Raw genomic sequence first — 23,045 nt, forward strand, 5'->3', positions numbered from 1 at the left:
TAATTTCTCTAATTTGTGCCTCAGTTTTCTCTCCTGACAAATCATGATAGTTATATAAGGAGGTAAGCCTTCTTAATTTAAAACTCTTAAGATATCAATTTGGGAATTTACTGGTTTTGAAAAACTTGGACAAGTTAGATAACTTTTCAGAGTTTTATAATTTTTTAAGCTGAGAATACTTACATTAATAAAAATAGAAAAATGTGGGAGATGTTCCACTGTTGTGATTGTCACAAAATAAGTTGTCAGTGGATGGTAATTTTCATTATTTTTCCTAGTATGCATTTTTAGTGGTCTCAAGAAAACACGAGACTATAATATATATATATATATATATTTTTTTTTTAATTATACTCTAAGTTTTAGGGTACATGTGCACATTGTGCAGGTTAGTTACATATGTATACATGTGCCATGCTGGTGCGCTGCACCCGCTAACTCGTCATCTAGCATTAGGTATATCTCCCAATGCTATCCCTCCCCCCTCCCCCCACCCCACCACAGTCCCCAGAGTGTGATATTCCCCTTCCTGTGTCCATGTGATCTCATTGTTCAATTCCCACCTGTGAGTGAGAGTATGCGGTGTTTGGTTTTTTGTTCTATAATATAATATATATTAATCTACTTGGAGAACCAGAATTAATATTGGACTGATATATCAATAATGAAAACTGAGATGTATTTAAATTAATTCATTTATATATGATGTCATGACTACTCCTATTGAAAACAAACAACTAAACCCAAATTGGTCAGCGTAACATTTTTAGCTGTATTAATGTTGAAACAATACAAACAAGAAAACCAAATCATGTGAAAAGGTGAATTAGCTCAGTAACTGAGTGCATATTAGTATGGCTTCATTGTATAGATTCTAAAAATACTAATCATTAGCTGATCACCACCATTTTGAGTGTAAAGATATCTCCTTAATGTTAAAAATATTCACCGACCTATATACAATATGGTAGTTTTAGGATTTATTGATTGAGAAAATACACAGTAACAAAAAACAAATGAGGGTTCAATTTCACTTTTCTGTGAGTTTGCATTTTAATTATTCTGTCATAGGAGTATATGCACAAGTTGTATATCCAAGTCTGCCTTCAGTGAAACTGGGGCTCATTGTTGAACATATCTAAATTCTACAATTTAGAGGCAAAATGGGGTGAGAACTGTTTTTGTTATTTTTTGTACAAATGTAAACCTATTTTTTTCCATAGTGCATACAAAGTCATGGAGGGAGATTTGAGATTTAGAATGCAATAAATTATCATTCGTTTCTTCATGAATTCCTTCACAAACTTCTCCAGTGAGCCTGTGTTATGAGCCAAGGGGGTGGGGATACAACAGTGAATTAAGACAAAGATGCTATCTTCATGCTATTGCCACTTACAGTTTTGTGGGCAAGAAACACAACAAACAAACATTTTATAATATAATTTTGCAATAATAGTGACAGAAGGGTAAGGGGCAAGAGAGTGAGAGGGGTGTGTGAGTGTGTGTGTGTGTATGTGTGTGTATGTATGTGCCTGTGAGACAGAGAATGTAACAAGGAAAGTCTGAGGAGATAATTAACATTTGAGGAGGCTAACATTTACATATTTGGGGGAAGGTATTTCTGGCAGTGGAAATAACATGTCCTAAAACAGTAAAGAAATTGTCATGTTAGAACAACATAAAGAGGACAAACTAGGCTACAGGAGGGTAACCAAGGAAGGGTGATAGGAGGTGAGGTCAGAGATTTAGGTGGGGTTTCATCATCGAGGGCCTTGCAGGGCATGACTGCTATCAGACAAGTTTGCCTCAGAGGTAAAAGCAGTTATGACAACTCCTGAAAAATAAGATTTTTCCTGCCTAATCTTTTCCCACAAGTTTGCAAAAATTAATACAGCTTTCTAACTTCTGAATTCACATTTATATCTAGGAAACTAAGTGTTATTCTTTTCTTCACGTGCAGTTAGAGAAATGATCTCTTCCTGTCTTTGACTGCCCCTCAGAACTTTTTATTAATAATTCTGTATTAGTAGTGGGCAGGGGAAATTGCTTCCTATTTTATAAAACTCAGACTTCTGGGGCACTTGAAACCGGAGTTTATCTTTAATTTACTTTTGGTTCCGGTTTCTAGAACCTCAAATTTCTTGTTAGTATGGGGTCTTTTCTTCCACAATCAGAGAAAAAATTAATTAAATGTGGGTATTGAGTCATCGTTGTTTATGAAGAATGGAATTATATCTGGGTGAGATGGAAAGGTAGATGTTTAGATTATGACTTTTGTGTAGTTTGAATTTTTACAAAAAACCTGAATTCTTTTCCATTTAGAAAAAAGAGAAACTTGTAGTTCCTTATCATTTCAACATTTTCCTTTCTCCTCTCTATAGGCTCACTTTATCTACTTCTGTGATTTTAATGTAAAAACCTAAATTTCCTGTTCTGCCATTTCTTTTGAGGCCCAGAGTCTTTTGTCTAATTAACTACTGAATATTCTGCAGACAGTTAAAACCTAGGGTATCTAAAATCAGTCACCAATTTTCTGTCCCAGACCTGCTTCTGCTCCATATTCCCAGTCATAGCTGATGGCATCCCATTCCGCCTATTCTCCCAAGTTAGAATTCTGAATCATCTTTGCTCTTTTTTCTTTCTCCCTCATCCTCAGGTCACAGCACATTGTTCTACTGTAAGGTTATTTCCCAAATAGCACCTTGTCTCCTTTCCAATTTACTACTGCCTCTTACCTAAACTTGTGCAATAGCCTGTCAGTTTCTTCAAATCTGTTCATCTCCCATTCTTCTTAATGGTGTGCTTATAAAAATACAGTATGTAAATGACTTTTACTTGTTCCCAATGGTCTATAAGATATGCAAAAATTACTCAGCATGCCATGCAAGTCTATTTACAATCTTTTAAGTTTGATATCTGGCCTCATAATTTAGGGTCTGGCTGCAACAAAATACTTGTCATTCTTCAAATATTTGCTCAGGCTTTTCCCTCCTATGGTAATGTTACCTTCACTCTCTAAGACACACATAGATCTTTCATTTCCTGGTAAATAAGCTGCCTCACACCGTTCAATATTAAATGTGGTTTTCTTTGTGAGTTCTTGCTGTTCTCATGGTTGCCCCTTTCTATATTTCTAAGAATTCTCTCTTCTCTGTCCCTTTCCCTATCTCACATTTTGTTATTATTAGCTGAAAATATGTCCATCTCTTTTATAATACAGGAACAGTCTAAGAGCAGGAGCTATTAATATGTCTATCTCATTTATCTTCATGTCTACAGAACACACCACAGTGTCTGTCTTATAGTATGGGTTCAATTAATGTTTAGTGACATTAAAAAAGGAGGAGGAAAAGAAGAAGAAAAATGCAAATAAACCCGGGAGAGAACACAGTGTCTAAAATGTTACTGTGAGTATTTTTGGATCCTTTATTGAGAATATTAGGTTACATAGTAAAGAAATTTTGTGTTTGGTCTCTTACAACACAAAAGCACTAGTAGTCAAATACCAGAGAGAAAGGTTTTATACACAGTTGAAAAAAGGGCACAGAGAATATTGGTTTGAAAAGTTGTATGTGAACAGCTCCTTCTTCATCATATTGCCCAGTGATGATTATTACTTCAAAGGTTGGTCTGGATAATATTGCTTGAAATCAGTTGTGTTCACCTTAGCACATGATCAGAACAACCTGTGATTATTACGTCAATTCTGAAATCCAAACCCCTCTGTTTAAGTGTGAAGAAACTGAGACACAGAGGAGTTGTGAGGCATATCTGCGTTTCTTATTATGGATATAATTTGATTCTGTGCAAAGCCTAGAGACTTCCAACCCCCATCATCTTTTATAGCTCCTTTTAGAGAAAATTGCAAATTCTTAAACCCCTAACATGGGACATACACCAATAAATTTAACACAATTGGTTTCATGGGTTAAATTTCCCTCAATTGGGATACTAAGTTGTACAACTAACTTGAACTAAATCAAGATCTGCAATCTTTTATGAATGCTCCATGTGTCCTATTCTGTAATTTTTTTATGAATGCTCCATGTGTCCTATTCTTTAATTTTCCTCTAGTCCTCTCCATCATGAAATAACAATTCCTTAGTTCTAGTTGCTTGGTTCAAAACTCTTAAATGTAACCTTGATTTTTCTTTTTTGTCTTACATTCTACATCAGATCCATCTGCAAATCCTGATAAGCCTCCATTCAAGACATATTCAGAATCTCACACTTTCTAGTTACTGCACAGCAACTACTTTCTCCTAGGTACTTTCATCCCTTGTCTATAATATTTACCATATTTTATTGTCTCCTTACTTCGGCTCTTGCCTGAACATAGCCCAATCTTATAGTACTAGAATAATTCTATGAAAACATCAATTGTATTATGTCATTTCTCTGTTTAAACCCTCCAATGGCTTCCATTTCACTGTGAAACCAAGCCAAAGTCCTTACAAATGGCCCTCAAGGTTTTACATGATTTGCCTTCCTCCCTCTAGTTCTCTAATCTGCCACTATTTTCCACCTTACTTACTGTTCTCTGGCCACACCAGCCTCCTTGCTTCTTTTAATTGTGGGCACTCTCCTATCTGAGTATTTTAGCCCCTGCTGTTCTTTCCCTGGAGCATTCCTCCAAGGAATTCCACATGGTTCATTGCTTTATCCCCCTTCAGACTTTTCTTCAAATGTTATCTTTGCAGTGAGGACTTCCCAGGATATCCTGATACTGTAACTTCCTCTCAGACCACAGGTATCCCCTATCTCCCTTACCTGTTCAATTTTTCTCCTTGGGGCTTATTACCATGAATCACATATTTTCCTAATTTATCCTCTTAATTGTCTATCTCCCTCAAACTCCAAAGATGAGAACCACAAGGACAAGGATTTATATATGTTTTGTTCAGTTATAAATTCTTAACATTGGTAACAGTGTTTAACATGTAGCAAATACTAAAAAAGTGGCTGAGGGAAATAATGAAGGGTTCAAAGCAAAATACATAAAAAACTGCAACAAAAACTTTTCGTGTGTCAAAATCCTTCAAAAAATCAATGAATCCAGGAGTTGGTCTTTTGAAAAGATCAACAAAATAGGCCGCTAGCAGGACTAATAAAGAAAAGAGAGAAGAATCAAATAGATGCGGTAAAAAATCATAAAGGGGATATTACCACCAATCCAACAGAAATACAAACTACCATCAGAGAATACTGTAAACACTTCTATGCAAATAAACTAGAAAATATAGAAGAAATGGATAAATTCCTGGACACATACACCCTCCCAAGACTAAACAAGGAAGAAGTTGAATCTCTGAATAGACCAATAACAGGCTCTGAAATTGAGGCAATAATTAATAGACTACCAACCAAGAAAAGTCCAGAACCAGATGGATTCACGGCCAAATTCTACCAGAGGTACAAAGAGGAGCTGGTACCATTCCTTTTGAAGCTATTTCAATCAATAGAAAAAGAGAGAATCCTCCCTAACTCATTTTATGAGGCTAGCATCATCCTGATACCAAAGCCTGGTAGAGATACACCAAAAAAGAGAATTTTAGGCCAATATCCCTGATGAACATCGATACCAAAATCCTAAAAAAAATACTGGCAAGCCGAATCCAGCAGCACATCAAAAAGCTTATCCACCAAGATCAAGTTGGCTTCATCCCTGGGATGCAAGGCTGGTTCAACATGCTCAAATCAATAAACGTAATCCAGCATGTAAACAGAACCAAAGACAAAAACCACATGATTATCTCAATAGATGCAGAAAAGGCCTTTGACAAAATTCAACAGCTTTTCATGCTAAAAACTCTCAATAAACTAGGTATTGATGGAATGTATCTCAAAATAATAAGAGCTATTTATGACAAACCCACAGCCAATATCATACTGAATGGGCAAAAACTGGAAGCATTCCCTTTGAAAACCAGCACAACACAAGTATGCCCTCTCTCACCACCTGTATTCAACATAGTGTTGGAAGTTCTGGCTACAGCACTCAGGCAAGATAATGAAATAAAGGGTATTCAATTAGTAAAAGAGGAAGTCAAATTGTCCCTGTTTGCAGATGACATGATTGTATATTTAGAAAACCCCATTGTCTCAGCCTAAAATCTCCTTAAGCTGATAAGCAACTTCAGCAAAGTCTCAGGACCCAAAATCAATGTGCAAAAATCAAAAACATTCCTATACATCAATAACAGACAGAGAGCCAAATCATGAGTTAAATCTCTTTCACAGTTACTACAAAGAGAATAAAATACCTAGAAATCCAACTTACAAGGGACGTGAAGGACCTCTTCAAGAACTACAAACCACTGTTCGACGAAATAAAAGAGGACACAAACAAATGGAAGAACATTCCATGCTCATGGATAGGAAGACTCAATATCGTGAAAATAGCCATACTGCCCAAAGTAATTTATAGATTCAAGGCTATCCCTATCAAGCTACCATTGACTTTCTTTACAGAATTGAAAAAAAATACTTTAAAGTTCATATGGAACCAAAAAAGAGCCCGCATAGACAAGACAGTCCTAAGCCAAAAGAACAAAGCTGAAGGCATCATGCTATCTGACTTTAAACTATACTACAAGGCTACAGTAACCAAAACAGCGTGGTACTGGCACCAAAACAAATATATAGAACAATGGAACAGAACAGAGCCCTCAGAAATAACACCACACACCTACAACCATCTGGGCTTTGACAAACCTGACAAAAACAAGCACTGGGGAAAGGATTCTCTATTTAATAAATGGTGTTGGGAAAACTGGCTAGCTATATGTAGAAAGCTAAAACTGGATCCCTTTCTTACACCTTATATAAAAATTAACTCAAGATGGATTAAAGACTTAAATGTAAGACCTAACACCATAAAAACCCAAGAAGAAAACTTAAGCAATACCATTCAGGACATAGGCATGGGCAAAGACTTCATAACTAAAACACCAAAAGCAATGGCAACAAAAGTCAAAATAGACAAATGGGATCTAATTAAACTAAAGAGCTTCTGCACAGCAAAAGAAACTATCATCAGAGTGAACAGGCAACCTACAGAATGGGAGAACATTTTTGCAATCTACCCATCTGACAAAGGGCTAATATCCAGAATCTACAAAGAACTCAAACAAATTTATAAGAAACAAACAACCCATCAAAAAGTGGGAAAAGTATATGAACAGACACTTTTCAAAAGAAGATATTTATGCAGCCAACAGACATATGCAAAAATGCTCATCATCACTGGTCATCAGAGAAATGTAAATCAAAACCACAATGAGATACCGTCTCACACGAGTTAGAATGGTGATCATTAAAAAGTCAGGAAACAACAGATGCTGGAGAGGATGTGGAGAAATAGGAACACTTTTACACTGTTGGTGGGACTGTAAACTAGTTCAACCGTTGTGGAAGATGGTGTGGCGATTCCTCAAGGATCTAGAACTAGAAATGTCATTCGACCCAGCAATCCCATTACTGGGTATATACCCAAAGGATTATAAATCGTTCTACGATAAAAACACATGCACATGTATGTTTATTGTGGCACTGTTCACAGTAGCAAAGACTTGGAACCAACCCAAATGTCCATCATTGATAGACTGGATTAAGAAAATGTGGCACATATACACTATGGAATACTATGCAGCCATAAAAAAGGATGAGTTCATGTCCTTTGCAGGGACATGGATGAAGCTGGAAATCATCATTCTCAGAAAACTCTCACGAGGACAGGAAACCAAACACCGCATGTTCTCACTCATAGGTGGGAGTTGAACAATGGGAACACATGGATACAGGGAGGGGAACATCCCACACCAGGGCCAGTCAGAGGGTGGGGGTCTGGTGGAGGGATAGCATTAGGAGAAATACCTAATGTAAATGATGAGTTGATGGGTGCAGCAAACCAACATGACACATGTATACCTATGTAACAAACCTGCATGTTGTGCACATGTACTCTAGAACTTAAAGTATAATAAAAGAAAAAAAAACTTTTTGTGTGTCTTGGCTTTGCTTGTATATAAAACTTCTGTTGAAAACACCCTATCTTGGATCACCAAAGTGTCCCCTTAATGACTTGAAATCATTAGGTGTTATATTAAATATAGGCTGACATCTTAGAACATAATAATGATGTAAGAGTGAATATGTTTAAAATGTAATGCAATTACTAAAAATATAATTTTAAAAAATGGAAGGGTCACATGTTCATGGATGGCCTAGTTTATTAATGCTAGACCATTATTTGTAAGAGCTGTGACTACATATAATAATTAGTCTCATAGAAGAAAGAAGCCCATTGCTTCTTGGCTCCCATGGCTCCATGGTTGTGTTTTCTAGGAAGTCTGAGGCAGCAGGATACTGAACCCCATGCCTGTCCTGTTAGATCAGTTAACATGGATTGGTGACCTTTCTTTTTGTCCTTTAACTAGACAGGGACACCTCAGTTTCTCAGAATCAGTAGAATGTTGAACATACTCACTAACCCATCTTGTTCTCTGCCATCAGTCTTGTGCCCTGTCTAAAGTGTTGAAAGGCTATACTGCTTCACCCTTGAGTTAAAGATCTTATTTTTTTGAAGTCTGGCCTAGGGAGGCTGGGAGATGACATTCAATCTGTTTTATTCATTCCATGCTGCTGTGTAAAAATCCACTCACTGAGAAGATAAATATCTTGCTCTTTGTTTCATGTTTAAAATTACAGGTTTTTAAATAAGATTATAACATAATGTTCAGGTAAATCTAATATATGGAGGAAGACAGAATCAATAGGACCACAGAGAAGAGAATCTGGTGACTTGATGATATTGAAAAGTTTTGGCTCCAACAGTGTGCCCACTTTGGGACTTTTTAGTCATACGAAGTCAGAAAAAGCTCCTGGTTTGTTTAAGTCATTTGGAATTAAGTTTTCTGATTTTTATAACGAGAGCATTAATATATCTATGTAGTTAATTAGGAGCTTACATAAAAGATGATATTTTGAAATTGTACACTCTGATGAGTAAGATTAAAATTCACATTTATAGACTATCTATTACAGATCTTGGATTTGGCATGCATGTATTAAAAGCAAGTTATGTTCTAGGTGTTGGTGACATCAAGAGGAAAATAAAACATCGTATCACTCCTTTGAGAGATAAAGCAGAAAAGCCTGGAGTACTACAGCAAGAAGAAACTACTTATTCTTACTATGCCATCTGATAGGGACTCTGATGTGGTTTTGTTCTGTGCTCCCACCCAAATCTCACCTAGAATTCTAATCCCATTGTGTTGAGGGAGGAACCTGTAATTCCCATGTGTCGAGGAAGGGAAGTGATTGGATTATGACGCAGTTTCCCCCTTGCTGTTTACATGATAGTGGGTGAATTATCACAAGATCTGATGATTTAATAAATGGTAGTTTTTCCTGCATGCTCACACTCTCTGCCGGCACTTTGTGAAGAAGGTGCCTGCCTCCCATTCTGCAATGATTGTAAGTTTTCTGAGCCCTTTCCAGTCATGAGGAACTTTGAGACAATTAAATCTCTTTTCTTTATGAACTATCCAGTCTTGGTTACTTCTTTATAAAAGTGTGAGAGAGGATTAATACAGACTCCCAAATTGTTGCATTGGGAACTATTGGGAAGGGGAAAAGGTTGGGAATAGAGTTTATAACCAATTTATGAAAGATCATAATATTTCCAGTTAAATGCTGTATTCTATAGGAAAGATAATGTTTTGGAGGATTTTTAAGCAGAAAAGAAACACTTAATAAGTATGACCCAGGAAGAATAGTTTGGTAGCAGTGTACATGATGAATTGAATTGGTGGAGATAAGACATTCATAATTAGTAGACAGGGAATACAGTTTAATGAGATTTGCAGATGGCTCTCAGATTCTTACAAATCCAATCTTTTCCCTTGTTTCAAGAATTTGTAATAGGTCATGGTTTTCAAGTATTTTCTCTTAAGTCATATTTTATTAAAGACTCCCATATATAATCATACTTTAGAAAATAATATCTTCATGTAGTCTAAGCAAAGTAATAATGATGTCTAATGTTTGCATAATGTTTGCCATCACAAAATATTCAGAAATATAATGTTGTGACATTACAAGATTCTGAAGTAATGGGGCAGGAATTTTTATTTTCTCACTTAGAAAACTACGACTCAGAGAGTTAAGTGATTATATTATATGATGTGTGAATTCACATAATGGGAGCAGATGTAGATTGTTATTCTCTAGAGCTTTTTGTTTATTCGTATGGTGTCACAGGAGGCAGAACTGGACTAGTGCCTACTTTTTTCCACCAAACAAAACGAAATTAATTTAGTTTTTCACCTACTTTGTCACCTTGACTTAGTGACCTGAATGTATACAAAACCAAAGTCTTTTTCTCTACTTTTTTTTTTTTTTTTTTTTTTTTTTTTTCCTGAGACAGGGTCTTGCTCTATTACCCAGGCTGGTGTGTAGTGGCATGATCTTGGCTCACTGCAGCCTTGACTTTCTAGGCTTAAGTGATAATCCCATCTCAGCCTCCTGAGTAGCTGGGGCTACAGCTGTCCACCATCATGCCTGGCTAATTTTATTATTATTATTGTTCTTAGTAGAGATGAGGTCTCACTATGTTACCTGGACTGGCCTCAAAATCATGGGCTCAAGTGATCCTCCCACTTTGGCCTTCCAAACTGCTGGCTCTGCCCTGTTAACCCTGACTTTAAGATTATTTGTTATCCCTGACAGCTGCAGTTCAATAAAAAATTTGGCAAGTCAGCACCCTAACTCATCACTTCAAGTTGCCAATAAAGATGATAAACTGAATTTGCATCCTTATTAGTAATGATCACCTCCAGTAAATGGAGATCTTCATTTTGGAAGATAACATAAAATCTATCCACATTGTTTTAATATATTGAGACTAGTATCTTCTGTGAAGTCTAATCAGCATTTACAAGACATATTAGAGTGTCAATATATATTCAATATATTTTTAAATGAAAGACTATATTTTGTTTGCCAGAGCTAGGCATAATCTGCTGGTTATCCAGTCTGTGTACAATCATAAATATAAATTTTGTATATCAATGTCCACAGTTGCCTTTTAATTTCTGTGTTTTTCTTACAGGACTGCCAGGTTTGTATGCTCATTGTGCAGCAATGGACCAATACACTGAGGCAGCAGGGTTTACAGCCGAGAATGAGTTTAATAATCACAAGGCCTTTGAACTAGGAAATGAGAGGAAATCTCAAGCCACAGATTTGCTTCATGAAGGGGTCCTTTAAGGAGACTGTGGAGGATGAGAAACTGAAAAATTAGGATTGTTGATTGGTCAGGGTAAGGGGGATGTAATCATCAGGATGTTGAAACTGCATTCCTCCATGAGTCAGCTTTTTCCTAGGTCCTTCAGAGCAGCTGGCATCACTAGTTTTGTTGGTGTGTGGAACCTAAAGAATAAATTCAAAAGCAAAGATTATCATCTCACAATGCCTTAGATTTTATCTATGGAACAGAAAAGGAACAAAAAGTCTTGTGACAAGGGCTACCTTATACTGGGATAGTAAGCAGTGACCAGCTACAAGGAAGAGGACGAAAGGGCAAGCTGGCTTAATGATTAGTGCTGATTGTGCTGCCAGCTTAGGTGAGCTTTATTTTTTTCCTTAATCAACTTTGGCAGCACCACTGGTGTAGTGGTAATCATGCAAGAGTCTCTTAATCAATTTTATAAAGTTATCTTGGTGATGGTTTCATTCTTGTTGATCAAATGTATTGTGATATGTTCTTTCCATTAAGTTTTTAGATATTTTTACTTTGTCTTTCAAATTTACATGCCCCAAGCATTTAGGATATCAACTTACCATATTGAAATAAAAAACACTGTATTAACGAGAGAGAGAGAGAACATGGCATTCAACTAAACTTTTATGATTCCTTGTATTTATTATGTTTCAAAGGGAAGTTGGCTCTTATTCCTTCCTCCCATAGAGTTGATGTTTCATGTTTACCAAAGGAGCACGGATGACAACTATTCTCTTCTTTGTTTTTAGTAGATTGAAAGGCAGGTAGTGTTATTTCACATACACTTATAGCAGGAAATACATTAAGGATTTCTTTGGCAATATGAGTAGCTTCTTATAATGTCCATCTCACAAAATACAGTCCTGTGGGCATTATTGTTGTTTTCATTCCTTATTTCCTTATGTATCTATTCATTAAATTATTACTCAATAGCTAACGTCAAGTGGAGTACTGGGTGCAGGATACTAAACAGAGGACTAGCTAAACACACAGCAAGCTTAATAATGAATAAACATACACTTAAGGAAGTCTACGGAAAGCCTGAAGGACAATTTTTTTAAAGGACTGGAACTTTATAAAGAAATAGGTAATGAAGGCAAATATGATTATAATGGATACATAAGAAATAATGGTATTCAATTATAAATTCTTGATATGATCACTGAAACTGGAGTTAGAGAAACTGGGTTTAGGATCAATGTTAGACTTGCAACTCCTACTAAAGATCTCTGCAACCTCCTCTGCTGGAGTTCCAGTGTTTCTGTCTCTCAGAGTGAAGGGCCATGGAACCTCAGAAGGACTTCTGAGCTCTGAGATAACATACTTGCAGGGTGAGTACATCCAAAGAACTGCATTCAGAATTATAAAACAAAAATAATATCTAAAATAGAATACTAGGCAGGTGTTCAGAAACAATTCAACACAACAAGTATTCCCTGAACATCAGTATGGATCTACAGGGTGCTAAGCGCTTTAGCGGGCACTAGAGAAAAATCATCCATTACTCCAAATAGCTTATATAACCTGATTGGGTTGATGAGGCATGCACAGCTCACATGAGCAGTGTTGTGTCCCCATTTCAGCATGGGTCCACATTCCAAGAAATGCCATTCTAACTCTAGAGGCTTAAATAAACTCCAATTGCTTTTCTACAGTGTATGGTTTTTCTATAAAACTTGGGAGAAAAAATTTCCATCTTATTACACTTTCCCAGACGAATCTGTACAATGGAGACAAAAGAAAGTTATTTATAACCAGTGCAACTTGCTGTCTCATCTCTTAACTAGTTCCCCCCGACTCCCTGGCTTTCTGTTTCTCCGGTGGGATTGGGATATTTGTAATTGCAGAGAGTGTAAATGTGATAGCATCGGGATTTAAATTGAAGGAGGTAAAGAGAGCATCTCTAGCCTGATGCACTCATGTGTTTTACCATTAGAACTAGTCTTTGCCCACACGCTTCTGATCACTGTACACTAAGCAGGAGCAGCATCAAGTTGATACGGTCTCATCTGAATTCCTCCTACAAAGGTCTTTCACCTGCAAAAGAGGTTAGGTGGCCACTTAATATTCCACAGTGCCAAAAACAAAGCAAGCATAAGAATGTCCCTGACTCCTCAAAATGATCATAGCTACTTATGTCTGTTGTATGCCACAGAATTGGTGTCCCAGTTGGCTCTGTGGGATGTCTTAATGAATGGGACAATTTTGATACACTTTGCCTCCCTATCACTATACTTCAGACACCAGTTCAAGTTTTCTGTTAACATTTAATATCAGAATAAAATATAATGTTCTGCTTATGTTCTGCACAATGCACTTTAGAATGAGACTTTTATTGAGTGAACATTTTCCTATAAAGGCAATTTATATTTGCATGAACGCATTGGTAGTCTTATCACACTGTTGTCATAAGTCATTTTTGCACTTAAAAAAGCTCTAAGTCTTCGTCATATGAGATACTTATGCACCAAGTATTGCTCAACTTGTTCTTTTACAATTGATCTTTAACCTAAATTCCATCTTAGTTACTACTGCATTCTAGCTTTTGATGTTTGCCACCCTTGAGTCTGTCAGTTAAGGTACAGTATTAGCCACCTGTTCAAGATTAGGATGATTCTGTTCCCCTTTAAGGACTCCTCTTTTTATCATGACAAGTTATTTAGAAAGCTAAGCAATGTGATAAAAATGTTGTTTTTTGAACTTAAAATGAGAGCAAAGGGAAATGGTTTTGAGAGGAATTTTATTCAGCTCACAATAAGGTTAATGGAAGAGTCCTGTCCTGGGTGGAATATTCTCCCCTAATGACTGCACTGGAGTCTGGCAAATTTGGTGTCTGCCTTCCATATTCCATGCCTTAGGTCAGTCAATCACAAATTTTCATAGTTAGAACACACATTGCTGAATCTTACCCCAGTTTCTGATTCAGTGTTTTTTTTTTTTTGACATTTATTTATTTATTTATTTATTTTTGAGATGGAGTATTACTCTGTCACCTAGACTGGAGTGCAGTGGCACGATCTTGGCTCACTGCAACCTCTGCCTGCTGGGTTCGAGGGATTCTTGTGCCTCAGCCTCCCAAGTAGCTGGAATTACAGGCATGTGCCACCATGCCAAGCTCATTTTTATATTTTTAGTAGAGACAGGTTTTCACGATGTTGGTCAGGTTGGTCTCGAACTCGTGACCTCAGGTGATCCACCGGCTTTGGCCTTCCAAAGTGCTGGGATTACAGGCATGAGCCACTGCACCCAGCCGACTTTTATTTTAAATTAAGGGTATATGTGCAGGTTTGTTACATAGGTAAAGTTGTATCATAGCAGTTTGTTGTACAGATTATTCCATCACCCAGGTATTAGGCCTAGTATCCATCAGTTATTTTTCCTGATCCTCTCCCTCCTGCATCCTCCACCCTCTGATAAGTTCCAGTGTGTTTTGTTCCCCTGTATGTGTCCATGTGTTCTCATCATTTAGCTCCCACTTATAAGTGAGAATATGTGGTGTTTGGTTTTCTGTTTCTGTGTTAGTTTCCTAATGATAATGGCCTCCAGCTCCATCCATGTTCCTGCATAGGACATGATCTCATTCTTTTTTGTGGCTGCATAATATTCTATGGTGTATATGTACCACATTTTCTTTTTTCCAGTCTATCATTGATGGGCATTTAGGTTGATTCCATGTCTTTGCTATTGTGAATAGTGCTGCAATGAACATATATGTGCATGTGTCTTTATGATAGAACAACTCATATTCCTTTGGGTATATACCCAGTAATGGGATTGCTGAGTTGAATGATATTTATGACTTTTAGGTCTTTGAGGAATTGCCACACTGTCATCTACAATGGCTGAACTAATTTACACTCTCACCAACAGTGTATAAGCATTCCTTTTCTCCACAGCCTTGCCAACATCTGTTATTTTTTGACTTTTTAATAACAGCTATTCTGACTGGTGTGAGAAGGTCTCTCATTGTGGTTTTGATTTGCATTTCTCTAATGATCCATGATGTTGAACTTTTTTGGTATGATTGTTGGTTGCATGAATGTCTTCTTTTGAAAAGTGTCTGTTCATATCCTTTTCCCACTTTTTAATGAAGTTTTATTTTTTCTTGTAAATTTAAGTTTCCTGTAGATGCTAGATATTAGACCTTTGTCAGATGCATAGTTTGCAAAATTTTCACCCATTATGTAGGTTGTCTGTTTAATTGTTGATAATTTCTTATGCTGTACAGAAACTCTTTAGTTTAATCAGATCCCATTTGTTAATGTATGTTTTTGTTGCAATTGCTTTTGGCATCTTCATTATGAAATCTTTGCCCATGCCTATGCCCTAAATGGTATTTCCTAAGTTGTCTTCCAGAGTTTTTATAGTTTTGGGTTTTACATTTAAGTGTTTAATCCATCTTGAGTTAATTTTTATATATGGTCTAATGAAGGGGTCCAGTTTTAATCTTCTACATGTGGTTAGTCAGTTATCCCAGCACCATTTATTGAATAGGGAGTCCTTTCCCCATTGCTTGTTTTTGTCAGATTTCTCAGAGATCAGATAGTTGTAGGTGTGCTGTCTTAGTTCTGGGTTCTCTATTCTGTTCCACTGGTCTGTTTATCTGTTTTTGTACCTACCAGTACCATGCTGTTTTGGTTACTAAGCCCTGCAGTAATTTTTCAACTAGATTAAGCATTTTTTCAACTAGATTAAGATATCCATAATAATATTAGTAAATAGACCCACATTTGAGCAAAGTATTTAATGAATTCTGCTGAAACTTTAGATTAAATGTGGGCAATAACATATAGATTTATAAAAGAGAATCAATTTTGATTTATATTTATAAACTATCAAAAAGAAACAGATTTAGTGTAGCAAATTTAAAAATTATATTTTACTGTTTTACATATAATATCATGGTTTAAAACTGATGAAATCACTTTAAATTGGAGGAATTTCTCATAGATTAATGCCAAGGTTTTCTTTTATTTTTTTCCCAGGCTGGCCTCAAACTACTGGGCTCAAGCAATCCTCCTATCTCAGCCTCCTAAGTAGCTTGGATTCCAAGTGCACACCACCATGCCCAGCTTCAAGATTTTTTTTTGCCCTTTCCATTTGTCATATGTTAATCAATATATTGCTTTCCCCCTTGTCATTATTCCTTGTTAACTGACAGTGATCTCATGATCACCTTGAAATGTTTTTTAATATTCCCCAAGCATTTAAATAATTATTTACTATGTCCTCACAGGTTAGATCATTCTTTTTCTCCTTCAGATAATTGTGCCAGGCTGTAGAGTTTAAAGATCCATCTCCTTGAAATAAAGTAATAAAAAATAAAAGTTAAATAATCATCTGTCTCTCTGGCATCTATACTATACTATTTCATCCTTTCCTCATCTTCTTGTTTTTGACACTTTTGGTGGACCTTTGCTCTTATTTTCACAAACTTTTTTAAATTCTGGGATTTAGCATATTGTTTCACTTACTTCCCAGGAATCTCAGGTGGTATTGTGGCTTTAGGTGCTGTCTATACAAATATGATTTTCAAATCTTTATCTCCATTTTAGACTAAATCCCTCCTTATATATTCAACTGTCTTCTCTATGCCTACACTTTCAACATGTCCAGACTGAACACCTGATTTAGTTCTAGCAACCATATAACATACTCTAGTCATCTATTTATTTTCTTTCTCTCTTTCCCTTTCTTCCTTCCTTCTTCCCCATCCTCCCTCCCTCCCTCCTCCTCCTCCTATTCCTCCTGTTCCTCCTCTTCCTCTTTCTCCTTCCTTCCCCCCATTCCCTCCATCTTTCTCTTTCTTTCTCTCTTTCTTTCTTTTCTTTCTTTCTTTTCTTTCTTTCTTTCTTTCTTTCTTTCTTCTCTCTCTTTCTTTCTCTTTCTTTTTCTTTTTTCTCTTTCTTTCTTTTCTTTCTTTTTCTCTCTTTCTTTTTCTTTCTTTTTTCTTCCTTCCTTTTCCTTCCTTCCTCCCTCCCTTCCCTCGTTCCTGCCCTCTCTCCTTCTCTTCCTCCTTTCCCTCCTTCCCTCCATCCCTTCCTCCCTTCCTCCCTTTTCTTCCTGTTTCAAGTTGAGGCTACCAGGCACAGTGGCTCACACCTGTAATCTCAGCACTTTGTGAAGCCGAGACGGGTGGATCACCTGAGGTCAAGAGTTCAGAACCTGCCTGGCCAACATGGCGAAACCCCGTCTCTATTAAAAAACAAAAATTAGCTGGGCATGGTGGCGCGTGCCTGTAATCCCAGCTAATCTGGAGGCTAAGGCAGGAGAATCGCTTGAACCCGGAAGGCAGAGGTTGTAGTGAGCTGAGATCACGCCATTGCACTCCAGCCTGGGTGACATGAGTGAAACTCCATCTCAAAATAAATAAATAAATAAATAAATAAATAAATAAATAAATAAATAGAGACATGCAGTGTATACAATACAGCACACAAAATCTTAATTGCATAGCTTATTTAATTTCTACACATGTGTGTACCTATGTAAATAGCACTCTAAAGGGCTCCTTCATGTTCACCCAACCAGGACCCTTCAAGGTTTAATCCATTTCTTGTCACCATTTTTATAATTATGGACTTTTAATATAATAGAAACAGCCGGGCGCAGTGGCTCATGCCTGTAATCCCAGTACTTTGGGAGGCTGAGGCAGGCAGATCACGAGGTCAGCAGTTCAAGACCAAGATGGTGAAACCTCGCCTCTACTAAAAATACAAAAATTAGCCGGGCACGGTGGCAGGCGCCTGTAATCCCAACTACTTGGGAGGCTGAGGCAGGAGAATCACTTGAACTGGCGGGATGGAGGTTGCAGTGAGCCGAGATCATGCCACTGCACTCCAGCCTGGGCAGCAGAGTGAGACTCCATTTCAAAAAAAAAAAAAAAAAAAATATATATATATATATATATATACACACACAGAAGTTAATAGGACTAAGTCACTATGTAATTTATAAAGACATATTCTAAGCCTGACTACCATTGAACTAAAGGTTTTAAATGTCACATTGTCAAAAGCGAACACATTTTCATGAATATAGAACAAGTAATCTACCTAAGAGCTTTATATAAAGGAAATATTTATTTTCAAATTAAATGTCCAGTTTGAATATATTTTTCATTCAAGCTATGAGCTAATTTTAGTTTTCATCAGGAAGCAGAATTGTGGTAGTGCTTAAAAGTATAAGACTTTGAGTCCTACTATATCTGTATTGAGTACATGCTTTGATGTTCGTTGGCTGATTGTGGTATCTGGGCAAAGTACTTAATCTTCCTATCCTTGTTTCCTCATCCGTAAAATACAGAGAAAGGAATATTGGGAGGATAAAGTGCAAAAATGAATATAATCGTCCCTCAGTAGCAATGGGGGATTTATTCTAAGACCCTTTGAAGATACGAAAATCCACTGAAGCTCAAGTCCTTTATATAAAATGGTGTAGCATTTGTTATGACCTACACACACCCTCCCACATACTTTAAAACATCTCTAGATTGCTTATAATACCAGATACAATTTAAATCCTATACAAACAGTTGTTATATTGTATTTTTTAGGGAATAATGACAAGAAAAAGTCTGTGCATGTTCAATACATATGCAGCCATCTGTATAGTATTTTTTTCCTACTATTTTTGATGATCAGTGGTTAGTTGAATCCATGGACGTAGAACTCACAGATAGGGAGGACCGACTATATAAGGAATTCAGCATAGCCCCTGGGATACAGTATGTTTTCTAATTAACTTCTGCAGTGCTAAGGGGAAGCAGAGAAGAAAATTAAAATGTATTGAGTATCATTAGTACCTCTTACTCTTGAATATCTTACATACTTAACGGAAAAAAGAAATCTACTTAATTTGAAATAAATCAATATCCAATGGCATTAAAATTTTAACATGTAAATTAGGGGTATCTTATACAATGATATTTCTCAACACCATGGGTTTTAAGATCATTCTCATTGTTTTATATGTGGATGTGTTTGGATTTGTGTGCCACATACATACACACACATATATAGTTTTCCCCTCTACCTACTATTGAAAGGGACGGAAAGTCTAAACTTTTCAGTCAGTTAGTACTGGGTATCCTTTGGCTCATAGAGACTTTTTGCATGCATACTAACAGAACTTTCATCTCCTCTGTAGCATATCCCCTTTTGTTACTCTCTACTCCAGCCTCTTTCACAGCTCTGGGATGCTAAGGACTCTGATGCCTAGGAACTCTGTGAGCACACTGCCAATAGTTCCAGGTCTCACAAATGAGTTTCTGTTTTGGGATCCCCGGATGCCTCCCATGGCTGCCATTGCCTCATCAGCCCCCATTGCCTTTGCCACTGGCCACCAATGCTGCAGTGATAAAGATGGACACTTCATATGAGCAGCATGAAATGGTGTTTTCTGAAATTTCCTCTAACTTAAAGTCACACTGTGCTCCTTTAGAAAGTCGTAAGACAGCATTTCCGCCCTTTGGTGTTACATTGTATCATTTTATGAATCATTTTTATGATCCTAAGGAAAGGTTGTCTCTGCAGTGACTGGAGATGTCTATGTCCTTATTTCCTACTTCTAAAATTATCAACTGATGAAGGCAGGGACTCACTTTGTTCGCTGATATTTCCCTGACAGCTCTGTTTATCTCTGTATGTTAAAAACCATAAATTCATACCGATACCACCAATTTCAATAGAACACCACAGGGTTTATTCCTACATTCTCCTTTCTCATATGTTTAAATCCCTTCTCTAATAGTGAGAAACCTGGTTCTCATTATTCATAATGTATTTATTCGTTTGTTCAGTTGTAACATATATAGTCAGTTTCAGAACTACTAACTCATGTGTCTATGGTAAAAATAAACACAACTTTATTGACTGGAGTCAAACATTTGTTTGCAGTTTTTATCTTTACCTAGAAGAAATATGGCATTATAACACTCGTTAGGTCGGCTATTTTTTCCCCCACTTTTTATTGTGATTATTTATTTGAAATATAGTTTGTTTTTTGTTTCTATCCTGTTTTTGGGCTTTCTCCCACTTCTTAATTATATTAATTATACTTTATTTTAATGAGTATGTAAGACATTAATATAATTCACAAGCTGAAACTATACAAAGAGGAATACCCAGAGAAATATCACTCCTCCCAACCATTTTTTCTTACACCATTGTCATCCTCCAACCAGCCCACCCCATTCTCAGCCACCCATAGTATACTAGTCTCACTACTTTCTAGTATACTCTATGTTGCATCAACATTTTGCAAAAACGTGAAGCCACATATTTTTTGTATTTATCATTTTTTAATACAAAAAGTAGAATACTATAAAAATATTTTGCTCTTTGCTGTCTTTCAATTAGTAATATATACTGAAGATAAGTCCATATCAGCTCATAAATATCCTTATTATTCATTTTAAAAGCTGTATAATAATCAATTGTGTGGATGCATTATAGTTTATTTAACCTACCTTTTATGTGTGTATAGATTATTTCCAATACAAATAACATTTTAATAAATAATCTTGCACATATGTATTTTCATATTCTTGGAACAACAATATGAAATTGCTAGAAGCGAATTAATGATCATTTCTAAAGGACTGGTAGAGTAAAGGATAAATGCACATGAAACTTTGTTAGATATTGCCAAATTTCCCTCTCTGGTTTCAAAATGAAAATACCAATAAAAAACCCACAATGAGATACCATCTCACACAAGTTAGAAAGGCGATCATTAAAAAGTCAGGAAACAACAGGTGCTGGAGAGGATGTGGAGAAATAGGAACACTTTTACACTGTTGGTGGGACTGTAAACTAGTTCAACCATTGTAGAAGTTGGTGTGGCGATTCCTCAGGGATCTAGAACTAGAAATACCATTTGACCCAGCCATCCCATTACTGGGTATATACCCAAAGGATTATAAATCATGCTACTATAAAGACACATGCACACATATGCTTATTGTGGCACTATTCACAATAGGAAAGTCTTGGAACCAATCCAAATGTCCAACAATGATAGACTGGATTAAGAAAATGTGGCACATATACACCATGGAATACTATGCAGCCATACAAAATGATGAGTTCATGTCCTTTTTAGGGACATGGATGAAGCTGGAAACCATCATTCTCAGCAAACTATTGCAAGGACAAAAAACCAAACACCGCGTGTTCTCACTCATAGGTGGGAATTGAACAATGAGAACACATGGACACAGGAGGGGAACATCACACACCAGGGACGGTTGTGGGATGGGGGGGAGAGGGGAGGGATAGCATTAGGAGATATACCTAATGCTAAATGATGAGGTAATGGGTGCAACACACCAACATGGCACATGTATACATATGTAACAAACCTGAACATTGTGCACATGTACCCTAAAACTTTAATAATAATAAAATTTAAAAAGCCTTTAATTTTTAAATACAATTATCAGTACTGTCTATAAGCCTAAAACTTTAATTTTAATCTTATACTTAACAAAAAATACAATGTATAAAATATTAAGTGAAATGTTTTATTAATGTATTAGCGTATTCAATAAATAAATATGAACTAGCATATGTAGTATAAACATTGATAAAGCATGAATCATTCTCAAGCTACTAATAATTTCTTTTTCTTACATCACTTTCTGCCAGGAGTAATATTATCTAACTCTTCCTGTCCTTTGACATCACTGGAAGCATCACGTTGAGCTTCTAAATTTTCTATGCAGAAACTTTTCATTCCTAGAATCTTGAAATGCAGTGTTCTCATACAAAACTCTTGTCACGCAAACAAGGGCAAATGACCACACAGTACCCATGCCAAAACTGCTGGAGTTGGGATTACTGGGGAAAATTCATAGAGGGGGGGTCAGAGGGTTAATCTGTTGTTCATCACCATTTGGGTCAGTGTGAAGAGATACAGTAGGTTCAGTCGTGAGACTGCTAGAGATTTCCATCCTTGAGCCCTGGAGCCTTTAAGTTTCACGATCACACAACGTGGGTTTCTCCTCTCATGTACTCAGGGGCTAGAATCAGAAGTGAAATGAACCTTGCTTCAGTTCCACTGTGGTACCTCTGCTTTCTGGATTGGGGCAGGCTTGGGGGACAGTCACCCCTCCCCTGATGCAGCAGAGGCCTGGGATCTAAGCTGGATGGTTAAAGTCATATGGCGTAACAAATAAACAACAGTATTAGGCACACCTGTGTTCACAACTGGGGAAATACCAGCCCTTCCTTTGATATGCCGAGGGACTGATGTTCAAGTTTTGAGAAACTATCTCAATCACTGGGCCATAGCTTGTTTCCATGGAGCTTTGAAGGATGTCAGTCCCATCTCTGGGAGGTCAACCTGCAATGGATGAGTCTTAAGACAAGCAAAGTCTCACTGTTCACTCTTAGTTTTACATCTTTAAAACAAATTAACGAGACTATGGTTCTGAAAAATTAAGTGACATGCATATTTACAGTTGGAGAAAAGCTTGAACAGGATTCAGTTTTCCTTGTATTTAGAAAAGCATGTTTGTTTTTGTGTTATGTGGTGCTTCTTCTGTTAATACTAGAAGACTTTAAGATAAGGATGTTTCTTTTTTATTTTTTAAGGCTAGTCAACTGGGAAATATACAGAATATAAATACAAATAAAATACAAAATAAAAATGCTTTTTTTTTCAATTAGGAAAATACATTAAACTATTATCTGCCACAAATGATTCACTGGGCATTTACTAGCAACCTAGCTGGTAACTAATTGGGCTTTAAGGTACA

General features: G+C 36.6%; 1 protein-coding gene and 1 long non-coding RNA gene across 2 annotated transcripts in view; both read right to left on the reverse strand.

The window, feature by feature from the left end:
• Positions 1–11,172: 11,172 nt before the first annotated feature.
• CRISP2 (cysteine rich secretory protein 2) overlaps positions 11,173–23,045 on the reverse strand; it is a 38,428-nt gene continuing 26,555 nt past the window's right edge. The window contains exon 9 of the mRNA XM_063707655.1: positions 11,173–11,433. Within this exon, the coding sequence (XP_063563725.1) occupies positions 11,411–11,433 (23 nt within the window). The 3' untranslated portion in view covers positions 11,173–11,410. The remainder of the gene's footprint in view (positions 11,434–23,045) is intronic.
• Positions 16,380–22,624, reverse strand: LOC109027408 (uncharacterized). The gene is made up of 3 exons (XR_002006608.3): positions 22,483–22,624; positions 18,960–19,038; positions 16,380–16,584 (listed from the first exon to the last, which is right to left on the reverse strand). It is a non-coding gene; the product is annotated as an uncharacterized lncRNA (long non-coding RNA).

The sequence above is a fragment of the Gorilla gorilla genome, chromosome 5, assembly GCF_029281585.2.
Source record: "Gorilla gorilla gorilla isolate KB3781 chromosome 5, NHGRI_mGorGor1-v2.1_pri, whole genome shotgun sequence".
NCBI classification, from domain to species: Eukaryota; Metazoa; Chordata; class Mammalia; order Primates; family Hominidae; genus Gorilla; species Gorilla gorilla.